This window comes from Macrosteles quadrilineatus, unplaced genomic scaffold (genome assembly GCF_028750875.1).
Source record: "Macrosteles quadrilineatus isolate MER2022 unplaced genomic scaffold, UCM_ALF_1.0 Scaffold_1__1_contigs__length_201487025, whole genome shotgun sequence".
NCBI classification, from domain to species: domain Eukaryota; kingdom Metazoa; phylum Arthropoda; class Insecta; order Hemiptera; family Cicadellidae; genus Macrosteles; species Macrosteles quadrilineatus.
In genome coordinates, this window is record NW_026542594.1 from 160,308,896 (window position 1) to 160,331,239 (window position 22,344).

Sequence of the window (22,344 nt, forward strand, 5' to 3'; positions counted from 1 at the left end):
ACAATCCCGGATGAAATACTTAGAATCAGGTTTCAGAAAAAGCCACAATAATTTATGACAACTGTCATTTCCCTTGAAAAAATCAGACGTTTTAAAATCTTCTGTTTGCATTCAAGTTCAATTCGGATTAAAACAACACTATTGTAACTTCTTCTATGTCTTTGTTTTTTTAACAAAATATATCATAAAATGTGAAATTCAATCTATTAAAAAATACGTCATAGCTGATTCAAATTTACACCATAGTGGCAAGACAAAACGATCATGTTAGGTGGAGGCGGAACCTAAAAACTGACTCCTGCTCCTAGTTAGTTTAAGATCGTTATTACGTCATAACTTTTGAGTGTCACATGATTGTGACGTTCCAGAGAGGGTGATATCCATTGGGGCTGATCTTGGACTTTCTCCTCCCCAGACTCATCACTTGTTCAATATTTTGGCACACGGCACAGCAGTTAGACATTTTAGAATATTTAAATGATGAGTCAGCAACTAGCTTAAATCTTGTCTGATATTTTGTATTTTTCCACGGAAGAGGAGAAACAGTTTTAACCTTACAGTACCTTTTTTTAACGAATGTACTCATAAGATTATTCCTTTGTTTTCTTTACGGGTGTTTTTTTTTTGTTATATTAATGCTGCCTATCCTATAATGAGGGACGTGACTCAATCCCTGCCCACCGTAGCGCCTGCGTCGCTTTGTATTCACCGCTACACAGCTGAGCTGTGCTGTATGTGCACGTTCCTGTTCCAGTAAGGATTCACTGGTTTTCCATGTGAATATAGATACATAGATAACAACGAAATTTATATATTCAATGCGTCAAGGAAAGAATATATTCTCTACCACGTTCTCGCCAGTTGTAACACCAATATTGCCACTAGATGTTAATTAATTGATTGAATAAATGTGAAACTAGACATTAAACCACAACTAAACTGAAGGGTTCATTTTGTCAATGAAGCAAGTTGAGCTTAGCTATCAACAAGGCTGTTATGTTGATCAAAATACCTACTTTGTATGGTCGCCATTTCAATGAAAAGTATAACATTATAAAAGTATTAATAATATTATTTAACTCGGAACTCTCACTTGGATGTCAGCGTCGTATTAAACCAATACTGTATAGTGAAAAGGTGTTCAAATGTCAAATCTGACATGTACCATATTCATCTGTTCGCCGTGATGCTAAACCGGGAATTTGTCTGGACTTTATTTCACAAAGTTTGAAATTGAAATACAAGTACACTCTATTAGGCGTTGTTTATTTATGTTTTATAATAACTTCCAACCAAGTCTAACTATTGTACAGTACTGACTTTTCCTTTAATACTGTTTACACACGCCAGGCCTAACCTAAAAGATCATTGCTTTCGTTCCCGTGCGTAGTCGGGTTTCTTGGTGGTTATTTTCAATAATTAATACCTTTTAAATAGTTTACTTCGTATACAATGAGACTAACGGAGGAAATTTCAATTCAAAGTATAGGCCAATACTGAATCGGGTTTACCCATACTTCCCTTTTAAACAGTTAAAATATTTGATTTTTCCCCTTGGCGATATGTTTTGTTAAACCTAAAACTAGTTAGTGTCGAACTAAACTAAAATGTGGAGGCAAACATAAAGCTGTTTTTAGAAGCTAACACTGTAGGCTACTGCTTTATTGCTGATTTAACAAATGACATATAGAGTATTTATCGGTTCCACTTGAGAGATGTGTGTATGGGCGGCGCGGCGCGGCGGTAGGGTGGGAGATGCGCGGCGTCACGACGCGGCGACGGCGACGATCGATCGATCAGTCTACAGTGTCTGTGTCTACTGTAGTGTATGATAGTGTTGAGTGAGCAAGAGTGACGAGTGTCAGTGACAGTGGCGGGGTCATGGTACACTCTGCCGTCGGCCCCGGGCCCATGTTGCACCGCCCGGATAACATCTTAGGCATACCCAAGAGTCCTAGCTTCTTGAGCGGTCTGGACCTCGTGTCCAGCGGGCCGCATCCGACCATGTATCAGGGGTTGCCTGTCCAGCTACCCTCCCTGCTAGGTACTTCAAACTTGACTAGTAATTTTCGCAGTAATTCGGTCATATTATTAAACATTGCATTCGTGTAAAACTGATAAAATATTTACATTATGGGTTTGCATTAACAAGTGTATGATTTCTTGGATGCGTAAAACGCATAGTAGGCTATTTATTTATGCTTGGACTCAGTGTAGGGTAAATTGACCATATTTTTCGGAAAATATCTGCGATGCTTTTGAAGAATTACTAGGTACTCCCCTCCCCAACTAATCTCATCTGGCTTTAACACCAAAACTTAATAAATTCAAATATTTTCAAAACTAGATATAGTGTTGCAAAATAACCCAGCTTATAGTTTAACAATAAAAACTAAACACTTTCCAAATGTGATAGCATTGCAATCACAGTTTGTGAATTTTTTATTCAAATTATAATACTTAGCCTATATGAATTGTGAGATTTAAGTCATCAGGTAGTAAAATTTTTCCCATCCCAAACTTAAAACCAAGCGGGAAAGCTGAATGTAGACTCCCTCTTATCCAGGCACCTTTTAAAAGGACACCGGCTTAACCAAACTACACTTGGCAGAAGTGACATCTCTTAAACCGAACGATTGTTGTGAGCCCATTGGTTTAATCGGACTGGATCGGCAAGAAGTGGGCGGTACTGAAACAACTTTTCTCGTGGGAAAAATTTAAGACCAATGATGACGTGTCTAAATACCTTCCAAATTTAAGTTAAATATTTGGATCATTTTTCGAGTGATTCCCGCGGAGTGCTCATGTATCGTTTATACATTTATACAGTGAGTACTCTAAATTGTAGTTGTGAACGTTTTTACTGAACATTTAAGTACAGTATTTAACCACGTGTTGTCTAGTACTGCTGTGTGCATTTGCTTTTCTGTAGTTTTTATGTGATTCCCCATATATTTAGTGTGTTTCTTTTTTAGAATTGTGTAACAAATATAGGTGTACAAAGCAAGTTGTGGCTATTGAACAAAAGCTTAATGCCCTTGAACGTTCCTAATTTAACGAGTTTTAGGGGATGTGGGTTTAAACCGAAAGAACGGTTATCCGGACTGGCCTCAGTCATAAGGAGTTCGGTTAAGCGGGAGTCTACTGTATCCAGGATTTAGCTGTAAAATGTAGAACCAACATCGTAATGGATGGTCCACTTCGTAAAGTTATAGGGGTTTACTGTAGTAAATATGAGTACTAAACAAAAACATTTTGATTTTTATTAATTAATAATTTTCTTTAACATGAAATTAATATGAAAGCAAAATATAGCGTCAAAAATGTCGACATTTTGTAGGTAATATCTTATGTACCTCAACGGGTGCTTTACACATATTTTGAAAGAGTCAATTAATTGTAATCTATGTTATTATTTCCAGGAAAACAGCCAAATATCATGGAACAATACATTGATTAAGTGACAGATTAGGCCTATAACAAGTGTTATTATTATTAATGTAATAATAATATTTTGTGTGTGGTCCTTAACTTGCTGAAAATGTATTTTCTTGTCGGAAATTTCCTACAAATCTGTAGGTCTAGAGTCATTTTGACATTAAGGTTTATATTTCATAAATAGTTTGAAATACTAGAACAAAGTATAATACTACTACATTAAGGCCTACGTAATCTAAATCTAAATGCAAACAAACATATAGCCTGAAACTGTCTTGGTTTTAAGTTGATCCCCAGTAGGAGGTTTTACCTTCAAGCAGTCTAAACACCAAAGTAGGCTTACACCATTATTTAAATTGTATTTTTAATCCAACATGGATTAAATTAAAGCACTATGAATCTTATGTTATGTTAAGCTATTGTGTAATTCATCCCCCTATTTTTAAGATTTGCTGTTATAGATTTTCTGTCATTGTTTTGGAAAATAACTACTGAAAAGTTTTCAATAAGTGAGTGAATTTTTCTTGTACAAATCTACTAAGTAGAGTTTGTTCTCTGATTTATTACTTTTGCTAGAATGTAGCTCCTTGTTGATTCACTCAGGGTAAAAGTAGTTATATGTCATTTTGCTACCTGAACCCAAATTGATAGTGACACTTTCAAAAGCTAATTGAAGTATCTACCCATAGATATGTTTAGATGGGCAGTTGCTCAAGTTCAGTATTGTTTAGGTCATCACTAACTTGATGATAATGATAACCTTATTTTGCAATTTCCATTCCAAAGTAAACCTTTACTATTGTGTTTGTTAGTAAAACGATTACAATGTGTTTGTTTATGTATTTATTGATTTCATGTTGTTTTCATTTGTATATGGTTAAAACAACTTTGTAGAATTCAGGGCACATTTAAACCTAGGGTTGTAAACTCTAAAATAAGGGGTTCAAAACAATAAAACATTAGCATAGGAATAACAGTTATTGAAGGATAAGCTGTTTAGACAACCATAATATACAAAATTGTATTGCTATAGAAAGATAAAAAAACTAGATACATATCTGTTAGTTACATAATGGAGGATTTATTACAGTCGAATATTGGAATGTTTGTCTGAAGCCATAATGGTATTAACACCAATGAAAACCAAACAGTCTTGTATTTTCAATTGATATGCGCTTGTCATATAAGCCGTAACAAAACATCTGTTAACAAAAACTAAAGTTACTCCAGTTAAAAGTTATGTGGTTATCTATTAATTGAGCTTTGAATTTTATCCATGCGGGGAAATGGTAAATAGTATATTTCGTTCCTCGGCCCGAAAATGAGGTTTTGCTGGTTCAAGAGCTGCAAAACCATTTCGGTCCGTGGTACGAGCGCTATTTTTCACCACACTATACCCTATTACCACTATTCACCACAATAATGGACACTTACAGTCAACACAACTACAACTTTAAGGTTATGTGACAAAATAATTTGAGGATCAGCAAAAATAATAATAAATAGTTGCAAAGCAGCGGTGACAATAGAACAAGTCTATTGCATGGATACTGATTGTGTATTTAATATGCATTAATGTTTTATACTAACCACTTAAATAAATGAACTGAAAATACATCTTGCAAATTATTTAATTCTTTTGCATTAGTTGTTTAGCTATGTGTTAATGTAACAAAGAACATCAAGTCAAGAAAGAATGCTCTAAATTAAAAATGTTAAGGGAAAAATTACTTTATCGACGAGACAAAGTTAGTACTGTACTAAGTACTAGCAAGTCCTTTCAACCCAAACAAAATAAACAGTTCCATTTAAGTATTTCAAATAAACAGGTGAAATATAGTTTTTAAGTATATTTGGCTTATTCTAATCCTTTCCTGTAGCATATTGACTGAAATTCATTGTATATTTCACTATTTGTAATTCTTGTCGTTATTTGCATTAATCTGCCAGATGGATCCATGTACCTCTAGACGTAACATCGTCTATGTGACGTAATATGGTCTAATCAAACTAACCCATTAGTCGTACCATTGCACCACCTTCCCTACTGCTACGACCATCAACTAACATACTTTGTACCTAGTCGTCGTCCTACCTCTGTAAAATGATTAAAGTGTTTCATTTAATAACCATACCTTCGTTTGCACTTCCATCATACCCACACCTGCTCTAACCTGTCTGCCCTAAACCTATCACGGTTTACTAGGTTGTTACTGGAGAAAATACCACATTGTACCTGCAAATACACACATTGTTGGCAACTTTCAAAAAATGTATTATTGTAGTTAATTTACTTTTATAATTTGTTCATCAAATTTTTTAATATTGTTTACAGATGCATCTTCTGCAGACAGAGAAGAGCTGTTTGTTCAGAAGATTCGGCAATGCTGTGTCTTGTTTGACTTTGTGTCAGACCCTTTGTCAGATCTTAAATGGAAGGAGGTGAAACGTGCTGCACTCCATGAGATGGTCGAGTATGTCACTACTCAGAGAGGTGTCATTACTGAGGCCATCTACCCTGAGGCAGTCAACATGGTGAGCTGAGACTAAATATACACCCATGTAAAGTGAAGGAAACTAAAAGACGTCAATAGTCTTTTCAAAGAAGTTAATCTATATATTAAGAAATATTGATTTTTTTCTGAGTCGGTTCGGCTTTTCTACACGACCGATTTTCATAATTTTGGTCTTAAATTATAGGTATGCACGCACAGATTTGCCATCAAGCATCAGTAATCATTTATCTGACGTGTATTTCTAGTTATGTACAAAAGCAACTTCGTCCCTGTACATTTGGTATGGGAGTTAAATTTGGTTTTTCTTTCCCGAGTTCGTTTAGCTCTTCTACCCTACCGATTTTTCTCGATCAAAAATATAAATTTCATTTTTTCCAATTTTTACTTCAATTAAAGATGTATTTCACCAGTTCTAATTACATTATCTTGTTTTGGTCTAAGAACCTTCAGTGAAATACCGGCTTTCATTTGAGCTATTGTTTATTAAGATCGTACATACCTGAAGCACGCTGCTGAATCACGAATCTTAAATAATTTTAATTATTTAAGGACTTATCTGCAATCAATGATACGTAACTCCATTTTTATTTAAGTTATTTTATATGTCTTGGTCTTAAAACACTCCTAGAAATAAAGGCTTTCATTTTAGATATTGATCGTTTGAATCAGTTTAGTTCAAGGGTACTGTATTACTCAATCAAAAAACACATTTCAATGCTGTGGTGCAGCACAGGGCCCTCTAGTCTATATATTAAAAACTATTGGTTTTTCTTTTCCGAGTCAGCTCAACCTTTCTAATGGTTCCGTAAATATTGTGTCTTAATTACGTGTTAATGGTTATGTTCATTGACGAGAGGTAGTGAATATCCGAGATTGTGCTGAATATGGAGTAAAAATATGAGTGTTTGTGAAAATATTCTAGACTTTCAAAATAAAAAAATAGTGACAGTAGTTGGTCTATAATGTTCTACAGTAGAGAAGGAATATTTCAAATGTTTCTAGATTTAATGGTACCAAGATTTTGGTACGTATGTCTATGAAACAGAAAAAAACTGATTCGATAACCATTATTGTACATCATATTTGTACCTGGGCACAGCCGGGTTTTGCAGCTAGTTTAGTGTTATGTGTTAATGTGTTTCCAAGGGGATTTGAAAAGTGCACTTGTAATTTATGTTGTCGTGTTATTGAGGTTCTACTGTTGTAGATTACACAAAATATTTATCTAGACGTTATATTAACAATTTTCAAATGAAAATATAAGGCTAGATTAATTATTTTTTATATAGGCCCGATTGAACTTGGCCAAGCAAAAAGTTATAATTAAAAATTATTTAAATGTAAAATATAATAAAAACAATGATTTAAAATACTTGAGATTTCAAGAAATTAATAGAAAATGTAACTTTGTGTCTACAAAGTCTTGTTGACAACAATATAATGGCCCCAAGTGAAGTGACCTGAACATGGTTGAGTCAAGTGTACTTCTTCATAAAGAGATTTCTCTGTTGTAGGAAAGGGCTGAAATCAATACCCTCATTGAACAACCCATTAAGTCCTTCATCCCTTATGGTGATTGTCTTTATTGTTCTTTAAGTTGCATCTTATCTATGGAACCATTTGTTCTTATTGTAATAAATGTGATATAAGAAATAGTGCAACATGTTTACATAGCCGATAAAGTATGTTATAGTTCTGTCCTTTCTTACAATTAACTCAGAATTAACTTACGATTAATTTAGAATATTACAGCTGATAATAAAAGATTCGGTTGGTTATTATTTTCTTTCAAACTATTTACAACTTACATTACTGTAATGGATCATTTACCAAAAAAGTTTAAAGTAAAAAAATGTACTGTATAAAATTTTTTGTGAACAAGAGGGTATTTGCTGACCTAACCTCCTTCTGATGGACACTGCTAATTTTATGGTTGGCCTAAGAAAATCCAGACTTCATTAACAATTTGAATAAGCCTATACCAAAGCGGTTGTTATTATTATTGACCTGTATTAAATAAGATTGAGTTTATTTGGCATAGGCGTATGATGTAACTTTATTTCCACTTGTGTATTGTTGACTAACGGACCAAATTGATGCATTGGTATTTCGATGCATTGTGAATTGAATCGCGAATCGAAATTTTGATGCATTGCACACCATTACAAACAAGAGGAAATAGGTCAAACAACATGAATGAGATATTATTTTTTTCAGTTTGCTGTAAATCTTTTCCGCACTTTGCCTCCTTCAAGCAATCCGAATGGAGCAGAATTTGATCCTGAAGAAGATGAACCTACATTAGAAGCTGCTTGGCCACATTTACAACTAGTGTACGAGTTTTTCTTAAGGTAACCAAACAAAAATATTTTTTATGCTTTCAATCACTGGCTTGACTCATGAACAGGGATAGCGGAGCAGACAAGTTAAAGTATTTATTTGAGATTTTATTTTATTTTTTTCTGAAGTTATCCACAAATGTTGAAGACTAAGTAATTGGAAGATTTCAATATCTACATATTATTTTCTCCATTGTTCTGCAAATCTCAGTTGACTCTAGAAGCCTTTACCACTTCCACTTAAGTTGTCGATTCTAATTATTTTAATACAGGTGCTTTACAATACTAAAATTTTCTTATATGGCTCTTAAACTTAACCCTTCGCGGATAGGTAATGGATATATCCGTCTAAGTGTCTGGCAATAAAGGACAGGTGGATATATCCACACATGACTTGTTATATTCTAGACGGGATATGGATATATCCGCCTTACCTTCAGACAGCCTGGCTGATGGTTTTGCAGTAACCAGATGTCTCTGGCTACCACGGCACTACTTCCCCTCGCTCTCCGCAACCGCTGCGACCTTGAAAGCGACACGGCGGCCGCCCTCTCCTGTGCACCCCCACGATGTTGCGCGCGCAACTTGTTAGGCACAAGTAAACCTAATGGTTTACTTTGTTGGCTCTAAATGATACAGTTGTTTGTCTAGCAGCATGTAATAGTATTAACATATTGTCCCTTATTTGTTGCCTATCCTTGTCACGGCCATATTTTCAAAGAGGGTCGCTGGATATATCCTCAGTTTGATGCTCATCCGTGGACGGGTGGTGGATATATCCGCACCATTTTTTGCGCGCATAAAAACAAGTAAAAAATTATTTAGATAGTATGAGATGTTCCATGTGTTTATTTGTATAATTTTTGTCCGTCCGAGGCCATAAAAGTTGCCCGTCCAGGAAGGGTTGAGAATAAATTCAAGTGATTTAGTTTCTTGCAACTTAACCTCTGATTTGTATGGGAGCCACAAATCACAGATGAATATTTTTTGAATATTTTGAGATTTGTATGGGGTTATTGATCAAAGTCCAAGTCTCAACTAGTCTTTTAATGACCATAGAACAGTCATGGATATTTATTAATAGTATATTTGCATCAGTGACAACTGTTCTTGCGACATTATGAAACACTAATTTTCTCTTGTGATTTATGACAAATTTGTAGCATAATACTTTTTTGATTATTTTGAACATTCCTTTACATTATAAGACACTTATAATTTAGTTTTTGACATCATGAGATGTTTATAAAATCTTGGTTTTTAGGATACTAAGATACTATTTGATTGTCTTTGACATTATGAAGTCCCTCGATGAGAATCATTGAGTATTGTGTAATCAATCTTCTGTTTCTTTATATGACTACACCAAAGTGATCATAACACAAAAATTTAGAGTAGACCGTGAAGACTACATTGAAAGTTACTCTTTACTACAGGAAATCTTCTTCAAGAGAATGTTTTGCTTTTTATTTTAACAAATTAAAAGAGATCTTGTTTTTTAAAGACTTAATTTTGAGTTTTTAATGATTGCTAGGAACATATTTTACCTTTCCCATACACCATATTAATTTGAATAATATAAACTACTGTATATATAAAACATGTTAAACATTAAACATTTTTGAAAACCGTGTAATTTTCAGGTTCTTGGAGTCTCCTGATTTTCAACCTAATGCTGCAAAGAGGTATATTGATCAAAAGTTTGTTCTACAGGTCAGTGAAAAATACACGTATTATTACTGTTATTGTAATTTTTTTTTATATTGGTTCAATGACTAAATTAAACATGGAACACTTTTTAAAAACAACCAAAGAGAGCTATTAGAGTTATGATTGATTAATCGGTGATATGATGGTTCGGTTAGGGACCATTTAAAGAACTGTAAAATACTGCTTTCAGTCAATATGTTTGATACAATATTATATTAGTTAAAATTAAACCCTTAGAGAATGCTAGTTTCCATCACATCCCAACAACGCCAGGAATAAAACTAAGGTCAAATTTTGATAAAAAAAAATCTTTATACATGAGAGAAAGCTAATCACTTTTTACTAGGACAAATTAATAAGAAAAGCAACATACATTATGAAAAAGTTAATTATTTCTTAACTAATCAAACATTTCATTCAATTTAAATTTTTTTAACTTATTTTAAAGAATCCAATTGATTTTTTATTAATTTTTATTAATTGAATTGTGTATTTTCGTTATCAAGAATGTTGGAATTTATGTATTGGTAGATATAGGATGTTGAAGCTATTCATCATAAAATGTGTTGTGCAAGTATGAATAAAGTTGTTCTTAATTGAATTGAGTAATGTATAGGTATGGACAGGTCACAACACTTCAGAAATTTGTTGGGGGAAAACAAGACGGTATTATTGTAATTTGAGGTTTTGTTGGGAGGGGATTTTTTCAACTGTCAGCGATTGATCTACCATAATCGTGGTACATGTTGACGATAGTGCCGCAATGCAGGAAAAGATGATGATATCTCAGTGATTGTGTCAGAAGTTCACGATTTTTCTGCTACAGCAGAAAATGTTAACGCTTTAGTGCTTTGGCGGGTGAGATCCTTGTGATCATGGGAGATAATAATACGGATTTATAGTCAAAATTATATTATATGACTAGTTGCTTTTTCTAATGGTAATCATATCAGTCAGACATGCCTAAAAACCCTCTATTCAGTTTTCAAAAATATGCTGGGAAGTTGGCCTAAATAACTGTTTGCGATTAGCTAGCGGTATTTTTATAATGTGACTTATGTTCTACAGTTAAAATGGACCAAATATGTAACTTTCCTTTGGTGAACGCTGTGGCCGCAAGATATGCTCACGTACGTAGCTGGGATTGTGGGAGATGTATATGGGTATTGCCATCATCATGTGAGATGTTAATGGATGTTATCAAAATTTTGGATGATGTTTGTGGGTTTATCTGTGATTTTGGGGGAAAATCATGATGGCATGTTATTGGGGCTGTAGTGGCACCACTGGACACGTCAGCTTAGTAACATCCTGATTATATAGAGTTTTTTTAAATTATTAATCTTAACTCCAAACAATAAAAATCTTAAGATTTACTATGATTATTTCTTTTTCTAACATTGGTTCTTTGTTCTCTAGCTTCTTGAACTATTTGATTCAGAAGATCCTAGAGAAAGAGATTTTCTGAAAACAACGCTACATAGAATCTATGGAAAGTTTTTGGGCCTTAGAGCTTACATCCGTAAACAAATCAATAATATTTTTTACAGGTGAGGTTTACTTCAATATATTTTTAAGACATAATATGTGTGTTGCATTACTTAAAAGTTTTGCTAGACTAGGCTATGTGCTTTACACTTCAGAATATCAGAGAAATTGATTTTTAGAATTTAGTTTAGTTAGGTATAAGTTACTTGAAGTTAATTTACATTGCAAAAATTATTAGATGTCTTGAGGTTTCTTTCTTTACATCTGGAAATCAAGTTTGTTTTATAGGCAGATGTCTAGTCCTAATATAATTTTAAATAACCACTAAGTTTAAGCCTAGACACTTAGCTTAGAGGTAAGATGATGAGTTGTTCACAGCATGTATATGGTCATCGTGGTCGTGTTGTTGAGGTAGGCCCGAGTCTACGTTGATGTGCTGTCTAGTATCGGTGTCATGGAGTCGTCCTCTAACCCGACATTGACGACCTTCCCCTTGTTTACTTTAAAAATATGACTTCAAACATACCGGCAGAATCGGCCTCCGAGCAAATAAGTTAGATTAAGTCACTATAACACCGTACTAAACTGTCGGCATTAACTGACGTGTAGCATGGGGTTGTTACCCTCCAGTAACTTGTGAATAAATCTTAACCACGACGATTGGCGAAGAAGTTTACAGCAAGATGACCAGTGAAGAAGTGAAGCCGCCTGCCCCTTCCTCTAGTGTGTGCGTCGGTTGCTCAACCCGAGAACTGCCAACACCATGAAAACTGAAAATTTCTGTTTTGGAGCCCAAAAGCGTAACGGCAGTTCTCAAACCACTCCAACTGGCTGCGCAGAATACCGATTTGTGTCTTGAACCGCCCTTTGCCTTCCTCAACAACAAACACAGCTCTCATCTCACCATCCCGGAATATATTACCATTAATCTTTTTTTAAACCATTTGACCCTAATTTATACACCGTGTTACCCAACTGAAACGTACATTATTGAATATAATATTGATAATTTATTTATTTACTATTCCAATAATTAATCATTTGTTTATGATCGATTATTATTATTTATTTACTTATTTATTGGACCCGTTACAATGTATTGACGTGTACTATACAAAATGTTCATTTTGTAATTTGTTGTAATAAATTCTTGGTTCTCGACCAGTAAATTAATCAAAAACTTTTCTTTCAGTTTTATATATGAAACAGAACACCACAACGGAATTGCAGAACTATTAGAAATATTAGGAAGGTAAGTAATAAGTTTTAGAGTATTTAAGTCAGTTCTAATTTTGAATATTGTATCATGATTTTTTTTGTGAAAAATCTACCTATCTTTTGCGGTAAAATTCAGTCATTTAAATAAGCTTTAATAACTCCCAGTTTAAAAATAATTGACAGATAGAGTGGCAGCTGTGAGCATTATAAGCACGATATTCGTGGTCTTGCGTAACGTCATGCGCCTTAGCGTTGCCGGTGCCAGCGCAATGATACCCCCATTAGATTGTGGATTCCAATCACAGCGACCTGTTAGTTAATATCTATCATAGGTTTGTTGCTAATATCATAGTGAATAACAATACGGCATTTGTAATGGTGTTTTACACCATTTACTGCTTTAGGAACTCTTAACATTTTCTTACACAAGTTATCAGCATTAAATGAAGTAGCAGGGAAATATCCATGAATTCTTGAAGTACCGGTGGGAAAATACGGAAATTTTTAAAAACAGAGTTCTGTGGACACCCTGTGTAATTTAATCAATCTTGAACCGGAACTTGATTGTTGTAACGCAAATGGTCTGCAACCAAAATGTAAATTATGATAGTTACATTTTCTAAATATTTAACTTAAAAGAGTGGTAATAGTTTGTGTTTTTTCAGCATCATCAACGGGTTTGCGCTTCCATTGAAAGACGAACACAAGGTGTTCTTGCTGAAAGTTCTTCTACCTCTACACAAGGTCAAGTCCCTCAGTGTGTACCATCCTCAGCTAGCCTACTGTGTTGTGCAGTTTCTTGAGAAAGACCCATCTCTTACTGAGCCCGTCATCAAGTGCCTACTCAAGTTTTGGCCCAAGACTCACTCACCTAAGGAAGTAAGTAACTTGGAATCATATAATAAGATATTGCCATGTTGGTTTAGGGGAGATCTCTTACAATTAATATGTCAAACTATCAACAATAAGGCAACAATTACTAACAATATTGATTAAACAATTGATACATACTTTTATTTATGGATTGGTATTGTTTAAAATAAAAATTTACAACTGAATTGACGACAGCTGCTTTTTACGCCCTAGGGGCTAAAAATGTGTTTTACTCCCTAGATAGTAAAAATGCTATTTTAGACGCAAATCTCATGCATTAAAAACGGTTACTTTTTTTTGTTTTTTGCTGCAGATTACGAAGAAATATTGTATATTCCTGTATGCTTGGTTTCCATTTGTGTCTTGGGGAAAAACTTGAAAATTAAAAAAAGTATCATCTCAAAAAGTTGAGTTTCTTTGCTACAAAAATCTTTGTACGATACCGTACGAGTCCTATAAAAAGAAATGGAAAAATAAGTTGACAATTTTACCAAGTTGTCATCTTCAACCAAGGCGGAGCCCTACGGTTGACAAGGGAGGCGTATCCAACGTTAGGACATAATTCAAAACAAAATATACATGCTGCTTTATCAAATAAAGCCAAAGCACAATCACACGTACAAGTTGGAAGTCGTTAAGTGATAGAAGGTGCCAGTGGGGCGGAGTCCTGAGGCCACGAAAAAGTTTTCCGAATACCCTTGGCCCTTAGTCCCCTAAAATCGTGGTAGGTCTGGGAGCATAATTTAAATGCCGTTTTTGAGCCATTTTGAAAAATCTTTTCCTCCATAAGAATAAGACAGCAGACTTTGATGCCAATGGGGTGCAGCCCTAAGGTTAAAAAAAATCAAATTGTTTGGTCATCTGTTAAGGGGTATAGTACAGGATCAGTTTAGAGGTGTCGTTATCAATATTACCCGTGAAACAAAAACGCATAACTATATAGTAGTATATAGGCCTACATATTAATATAGGTAGATAAGTTAGAAAAATGGAAAATACATTCTGCACGGTATTTTACAAAGGTTAGTGTAGCAAGGAATAAAGGAAACTCGATTTTAAATCACATTTCACATTTTTTGCAGCAAAAAATCCCTTTAATTTAATATCAAACATAGCTTTTTTGAATTAAAAAAAAATCTGGTTTTTTCAATATGACGTCCAAAAAACACATTTTGCATGGTTAGATTATTCTAGACTTTTAGTATGTCAAACAGACACCATCAAGGAACTAAAAAACAAACTCCGTTTTTGTGGGAGTTAGTTCCACGTAAACGTAAGACCCTTTTTTAGCTTATATTTTTATGGTGCCATTTAGCTTGAACATATTTCATTTTCCATTTGTGTACAATCAGATGAATTTTACACCTAGCTGTGATTGATTGATTACTTTTACAGTTTACACTTAATTGTCGCATACAACCCGCAAGGTAAACCAATGGCCTTTTCAATTCCCTTTCTTGTCATATTTGATTTCTCATTTGATGTGACATGTCTTTAGTTTTAAGTTTTTTTTTTTTTTTTTTTTTTTTTTTAAGGAAATAAAATAAAACTAATGTCTTGACTTTTTGGAGAATCATACAGTTGTTGTTTTAGTCCATATGCAATAATCTTCTATGAAACATATCATAAATAGTCTTAACCCGCAAGTGATTGATAATTTCTTAGAAAATATATTAGTCCTGGTTTTTAATATTCTAACAAGTTTCATTTTTTTTAGGTAATGTTTTTAAACGAATTGGAAGAAATTCTCGATGTCATTGAACCAGCGGAATTTCAGAAAGTAATGGAGCCTCTTTTTACCCAACTGGCTAAGTGTGTCTCAAGTCCACACTTTCAAGTAAGCAGTTTAAATATAGGAATGGTTTTGTTTTAATGGTTTCAAATCTGTATAAGGTTTTTGTCCTTGTTAGTTGTCAGAAAATTGAGGTTCAAGTCTACTGTCTCTCCAATCCCCTTCTGGTTTAAATCAAGTTTTATTACCTTGAATGATTTGACTTCCCAAACCTTGTAAACTCTTTATATTTTGAGTTTTCCTTTATATCTCTAGATTCTAGATGAGTTCTTACGCAATTGTTCCTATCTACTCATTCTCCGTGAATCTATTATCATAATGTCATGTAGGCTATTTGTTCCATCACAATACTGGGGTTACTCATTAATAGTTGTAATAATTAATACAAATTGATTTACACCCTACAAAACCCATACTTTTGGAAAATGGTTTTTGTTTTAACAGAAATAGTCCAAGCAAGTTGCTCAGAATGCATGCTGGGAAATGATCTCCTGTTTTCTTATTATTGTGAAGATTAAAACTCACACCTTACACTGTTTTATATAATTGCTCATGTTTTTCTAATTAGTTATTGGTCACAAGACTGACCAATGCTGGTTAACCATAACCATACACAAGCTATTATAACATGGTAAGTCAAGAAATGAAGTATGTGTTTGAGAAACTAATCAACATTTTATATTATCACTATTGATTGTTTTCAAGTGTAACTAACCTAGTTGTGGTGATTGAAGTTACAATACACTACAGCATTATAATGAATAATGCTTTGTTAGGTTGCTGAGAGAGCTCTCTACTATTGGAACAACGAGTACATCATGTCCCTCATCAGTGACAATGCTGCTGTTATACTGCCTATCATGTTCCCATCTCTGTACAGAAACTCCAAGTCTCACTGGAACAAGTAAGATTTTCTAAAACATTTGATCTATTTTTTAACCCTAGAACTGCCGGTCAGTAATTTGATAGCCAATCAGGGTTCTTTCTTTAGTGCCATCAGTCAAAAAATGACCGATCCAGTATTTTACATGTTCAAGCTTAACCAACGGATTGACTCACAATAAGCATGGCGAAGACCCAACATATGCTAAATTATACAAGCAACCAACTTTTGAAACTAGATGTTGTGAAGTTTGACTAGGCCAGAAAAGAAAAGTATGGCCAAAAAATTACTAGCTATCCAAGTTGTCAGATACAGATATCCAAACCGAGCCGAATCCGACATGATTTTTCTGATATCCTAACTATTACTAAGCAGATATGCACACTATTTTTATGAAATCTCTGTGTTTGATGTTTATAATTTCGCCGGTATGACGGGCGATAATGGGGGTGTGTCCACAGTCTTGGGAGATTTTTACGCTCTTGATGCTATGGCAAGTGACGAAAATGTCTGCAGTCACGAGAGTTGTTCACAATTTTGTAACTATGGTTAGTGACGATGATGATATATCCGTGACCGCGAGAGATAACAACGATGATGCCACAATTACAGACTTAAGTCTTCATGGGACGTGACAATTACACATTGCAAAATCCAATTTCACTAAAGCTAATACTGTACAACCTCAGGGCTGTCCAAAGGGGGCTGCCCTGGGCGCCGTGGCTGATGGGGCGCCGCACAGCGGCTATTTGTATTGACATAGTATTAAAATATGCGAATGCGACTATTACTGCTGGGGGGGGAGGGGGCGCCACGACCACGTTTGCTCCGGGCACCGCCAACCCTAGATACGGCCCTGTACAACCTTGTTAAGTCGGACCAGTTCGGACCACGTCCAATCCGAAATAAAGAAATTCTGTGTAAGTTTGGAGCAGAAAACTTAAATACAATGACCTTATATTTATAAACATTCCCTTCATCGTGGATAAATACATAAAAAAAATATTTTCACCATACTGCAGAAAAAACTGCCGTTTGTAATACATGGGCTACGGGTCTAAAGTAGCATTTTTACTCTCTGGGTGGGGAGTAAAAATCATTTTTAGTCTCTAGGGAGTCAAAACAGCTGTTGTAAATTTCAATTGTGGCAATCGTATTTATCAAAATTATTTATGGATTGATTTATTAGGTAAGATGTTAGCCTATTGTTGTCGATCGCTCGACCTATCGATGGTATAATGTACTGTAACACAATCGTAATAGACCAAATTATTGAATCACTTAGTCTACTAAGCAGCTGCTTATTTGCATTAGCAGAATTGAAAACAAGCTGGAAGTCGTTTTGAGAGATTATCTTTACATAAAAATTATTTCGTTTTCTAGCTTAGTTTGCTAATTAATGATTCAATATGACGAAAAATACTATTATGTTGTTGTGGTTTACACACCAGAACAACAAAAAAACTATTTAACAATTTACCAGAATGGGCACGTTGTTTGATGATCCCATGGGTTATAAAATAGGAGATTTACTTATAAAACAAATAAGGAATATGTTTTAATAGGTTAACTAGGGTTCCAAATTAATAGTTTAATTTTAACATGATTGTTTTATTTAGACTTATCCTAAATGTGATTCAGTATAAAAACTAACCTCTTAACAGACGTATAATTATGCTCTAGACTCAATAATTTCTAAAGTCAATTAATTGGTAGAGGAAACATTACGTCAAATATAGGCCAATAAACTAGATTAACTATGATATTATGGAAATCTTACTTATGTAGGCCTCAAATTAAACACCCCGAGCAATGCTCGATTCCCTGGTACTGGAAATTGATCATCAAGCATACACAAATCTTCTAAAATTTATATTTTGTCACACTTGCAGATGACGATGATTATGTTCCTGTGATCATAGTTTTTAACGAAATTGTCACGATTGCAGGGAAGTTCCACCTAAAGAAAGGGGGCCGCTTAGGTTATTTTGGCCTAGTCCCGAAAGTACCCTAAATCTAGCATTGGCACTTGGCAGTAAGCCAAGATATACAATCACAACAATCACAAAATCAGTTGCGTGAAAATGGACCGAAACTTGAGAACTGTGATTATGCACTAGATTATGGTAAAGCAATAGGGCTGCCAAAATGCGTAGTTCAAATTAATAATATTTAACAAGGTCACACTTTATTGCTTTTCCAATTGTAATCATATCAAGTTTTAAGGTTTTCTAAGCTAACTTAAAAATCAATTGTTGCTTGGTAAGGAAATTTCTGTGTCAAAAATCAGGAAAGAAACAAATATCCTGTCCTTAACTAAAAGTAAAACTCTGTCCATCCCTAAGACAAGCATAATGTTAAACTCGATGAAAACCGTAGTTAAAAAGAACATTTTAAAAATTAGAGTTACTTTGATTAATTGTTTTTATTGTTTGAATGTTTTGAAGAAGTGAAAAAATAACACATTTTAGAACTATAACACGGGTCACAACAATAGACAATAGACAATAGACAATAGACAAATAATCTTTATTTACACATTCATTAAGAATAGTAGTAGCGTCAATTTACAATTTTTTCTAAATGTTTGGTTGAGGTGTTGTTTAGTCAAAGACCTGTTGACGGTATTCTTCTAAGGAATAGAAAGGTCGATTAATGAGCCATTGATGCAAAGCTGGTTTGAGGTCATCTTCTGACTTGCTTCTTAGATCTGGAGGTAGCCTGTTGTAGATTTTCATTCCTGCGTATGAAGGTTTCTTTTCAAACTGTGTCGTGCGATGTTGTGGAAGGTTGTACTGCATGGTGTTTCTCAGGTTGTGTTGGTGCATTTCGCCACGCCTTGTAGGGTAGACATTTTGAACATTTTGAACAAAGCAACCTTTCTTCTTTTGTTAACCCACCAAGTTGAAATGTTATAGCAGTATGTATACAAATTGGTTATACAGTATAATAATTGTACATTAGTTATGAATATTACAATGTAGGTTTTCTTGGCAGCATACTTTTATCTGAAGATCTTAATCCATAAGTGGTGAATTAGCAATATTTTACCTATAGTATCTTTTTTTGTATTTTATATTTTTAACTGTTAATAATAATTTTTCCTTTTTTCAGAACTATTCATGGATTAATATACAATGCATTGAAACTGTTCATGGAAATGAATCAGAAACTTTTCGATGAATGTACTCAACAGTACAAACAAGAAAGGCAAAAGTAAGTATGAAAGAGGAAAATATTTTAAGATTGTTTTTACTTAATTGACATAAAAATGCATCATAATCTAACCAAGTAGAGAAATAAAACCGAATATCAGGGTTATTGATCGACTTTGTGGTACTCTCACTTAAAAATTGTGCATAGCTTTTCTTAGAATATAAATACTTTTTAATAAAGTGATATTCTGGGTAACTTATTACTAGCCATGGATTCTGTAAATAAGTCAATTAGCATAAACTGTGTTGCACATAAAAAAGAACAGGTGATTTTTTCTGACCCTGATGAATAAATTTGACACTACAATGTATGATTTGCCATTTAGTCTGTTGTCAGATTGTAATACAGTAGAACCTTGATAACAAGACTCTCATAGGGATCATAAAATAAGACTTGTTATCAAGGTTGACTTCTTAATGAGGTTTGCAATAATATGTGATTAGGGATATAATAATTTCAAGGGGATTTTAAAATCACCCTTGTTATCAAGGGTGACTTGTTATCGAGGGTCTTCTTATCGAGGTTCTACTGTAGTTTACAGCTGTGTCATTATCTTTGATGTCACTAAGGGTGTCTTCACAAAAATAGTTACGTTTAAGAAATCATCACTTTAGCCTAAAGTACCAGGACGTTGTGATTGTCTCTGTTTGCATTGGCAATTGTACCAAACATGCCACTCTATACTGTAATATGCAAATTTGTAACCAAACACTATTTTTCTGGATCTAAAATTGTAGATATCAACTATTCCACTATCAAACAATAAAATTTAGCTGTAAAATCCACAATTTCTTAAAGCTTAATAAGATGTGAAAACTAACTACTCTCTATGTAATATTTTAATTTATGAATCATGTGAAGTGCTTTTTCTTAGTTTTCTTAAAATTGTGTCCTCATTGACATTTGATTGTTTTACAGAGAGAAAGAGAGACAGAGGGAGAGGGAGGATATGTGGGGCAGAGTTGAACACTTGGCCATGTCCAACCCTGGCTACCAACTACCTCCTAAGCAACAGTATCTGTACAACAACAACAGCAACATAGTCACATCACCTCCCGGCGGAGATGACGATCCTGACATCTCCTACGAGAAACTGGAACAGGAAGCAAGAGAGGTAAGCAAACAACAAATTTTAAATTGGGAAAACTAATATGATAGTATCCACACAACCATGGGACGTGATCAGAATTTTCCCGAGATCGCGGGAGACGATGATGATGTTTCTGTTACTGCGGTAATATTTTTTTGCAGGATTTTTCTGTTGCCGCAGGAGTTGATGATGTAGCCTGCAAGACCACGTAAAATGGTCAGAATTTACCCACGACCCCGGAAGACGTCAATAATATCCACACGACCGGCGGTAGCTGTTCATGATTTTGCGCGGTTCCAAAAAAAAAATGATGTTTTTGTTATTGCGGAGGAAATTCAGTATTTTACCGTGACCGTGTGAGACGTTATGAGGATCATCTACATGACCAAGGGAGATGATCAAAATTTTGCCGCCATCACAGGTGAGCCGACCCCTCGCACCGCCCCCAGACGAACAACTATTGGAAGCATGCTCCCATAGTGACCGTGCGAGTGGCCGCCCCACATCCCTAACAAAATTGAAAGGCCGTGGGTGAATATTAAAAACAAAACAAATAGTGAACAAAGCCTATTATAATTCAAAAACAACAAAGTAACAATCAACAATCAACAAGGTAACCATCCAAAGAATTTTTCTATTTTTTACTCTTTTAAGGCTTTCTCAAAAAAATAAATTAATTAGAATTTTAAGTTTACCCTTCTAAACTTACAACTGGTACCAGTAGCAAAATTAGGCCTAACAATGAAAATAATTTAAAAAGATGGTAACTGTAATATATAAACTTTAAATAAATTAACAATAAATACTTCACAATAACTATAAAATAAATAACGGATCATGACTAGTAAGCTAAACCATAATTATTGGGGCTCCTTTTCAAAATTTCAAATTCAGTCCAAAAATTTCAACAAATTTAAAATATGGTAACTTGCGGAACGTGGTCATTAGTCACATCACACTAATGGTGGGCGGCGGTGATCCATCCGGAAGATGGCGTAGGGCGGCAAAGCAGTAGAAAGCAGATGAAGGCTTACTGGTCCCAGGAGCAGGGTAATGAGCAGCCCGAAGACGGAGAAGGAGTAGTATCTCCCTGGGCGAACCTCTCCGGAAGCAGCAACCAGTAAGAGCCTCCCATCTGGGACCTCATCTGACGACTGGCAAAACACTTAAACCATGTTCAAAATTCGCTGGCGTGGAAAATAAAGCAATTGTCTGAAGTAAAATATTTTGCCTTCAGAAAACGACAAAGTTTGACAGGTTAAATTGACAGTCGCTCGCCTTCTGCCGAAAATGTGCTCGGCAGCGGAAAAATTGCCCCGGGGTCTGCAGGACTGCTGCCAGACCCAAACCGATTGAGTTCCGGCGCAAAGCCAGCACTCGCACTATAAAAAAAACTGAGGCGTGACATTGGTGGGACGCTTGGTGGACAAGTCACGGCTCAACCTCCCCCCCCAAAGGAGGACTTCCTCTCCAAAAAAAAAAGAAAAACAACCTCTCCCAATTCTAGAAGATCTCAACACCACAGATCAACTCAAGTGTCTGAAGTGGGGAACGCCAAAGGTCTTTCAACTGGAGGGACTACTCACCCCCAGGGTTTGCACTGGCCAGTGCTGGAAAATTTACTAGGGAAAAATCTTCAGCAGCGCACAAGGGACAGAAGAGGTGATCAAGCTCTCTGGCCCAGTGCACTTCCCACTCAGACACAAGAGTAATGAAAGATGACCTACGGAATTGTTCCCCGGAAAGGCTTCAGATGAGAAATGTGAGCCCTCCGGAAAACT

The 22,344-nt window shown here is 34.9% G+C and overlaps 1 protein-coding gene across 4 annotated transcripts in view; it reads left to right on the plus strand.

Annotated features, from left to right (window-relative positions):
- LOC128988435 (serine/threonine-protein phosphatase 2A 56 kDa regulatory subunit gamma isoform-like) overlaps positions 1 to 22,344 on the plus strand; it is a 51,384-nt gene that overhangs the window by 16,650 nt on the left and 12,390 nt on the right. For 3 of the 4 annotated variants that reach the window (XM_054409721.1, XM_054409712.1, XM_054409731.1), the window contains 10 exons: positions 5,774 to 5,973; positions 8,172 to 8,305; positions 9,937 to 10,006; positions 11,423 to 11,553; positions 12,684 to 12,743; positions 13,375 to 13,588; positions 15,300 to 15,419; positions 16,151 to 16,278; positions 19,372 to 19,473; positions 20,392 to 20,587. In XM_054409721.1, coding sequence (XP_054265696.1) covers positions 5,774 to 5,973; positions 8,172 to 8,305; positions 9,937 to 10,006; positions 11,423 to 11,553; positions 12,684 to 12,743; positions 13,375 to 13,588; positions 15,300 to 15,419; positions 16,151 to 16,278; positions 19,372 to 19,473; positions 20,392 to 20,587 — 1,355 coding nt within the window. Of the gene's footprint in view, positions 1 to 1,801; positions 2,045 to 5,773; positions 5,974 to 8,171; positions 8,306 to 9,936; positions 10,007 to 11,422; positions 11,554 to 12,683; positions 12,744 to 13,374; positions 13,589 to 15,299; positions 15,420 to 16,150; positions 16,279 to 19,371; positions 19,474 to 20,391; positions 20,588 to 22,344 lie in introns of those variants that run through there. The other variant, XM_054409740.1, reaches the window with a different exon arrangement.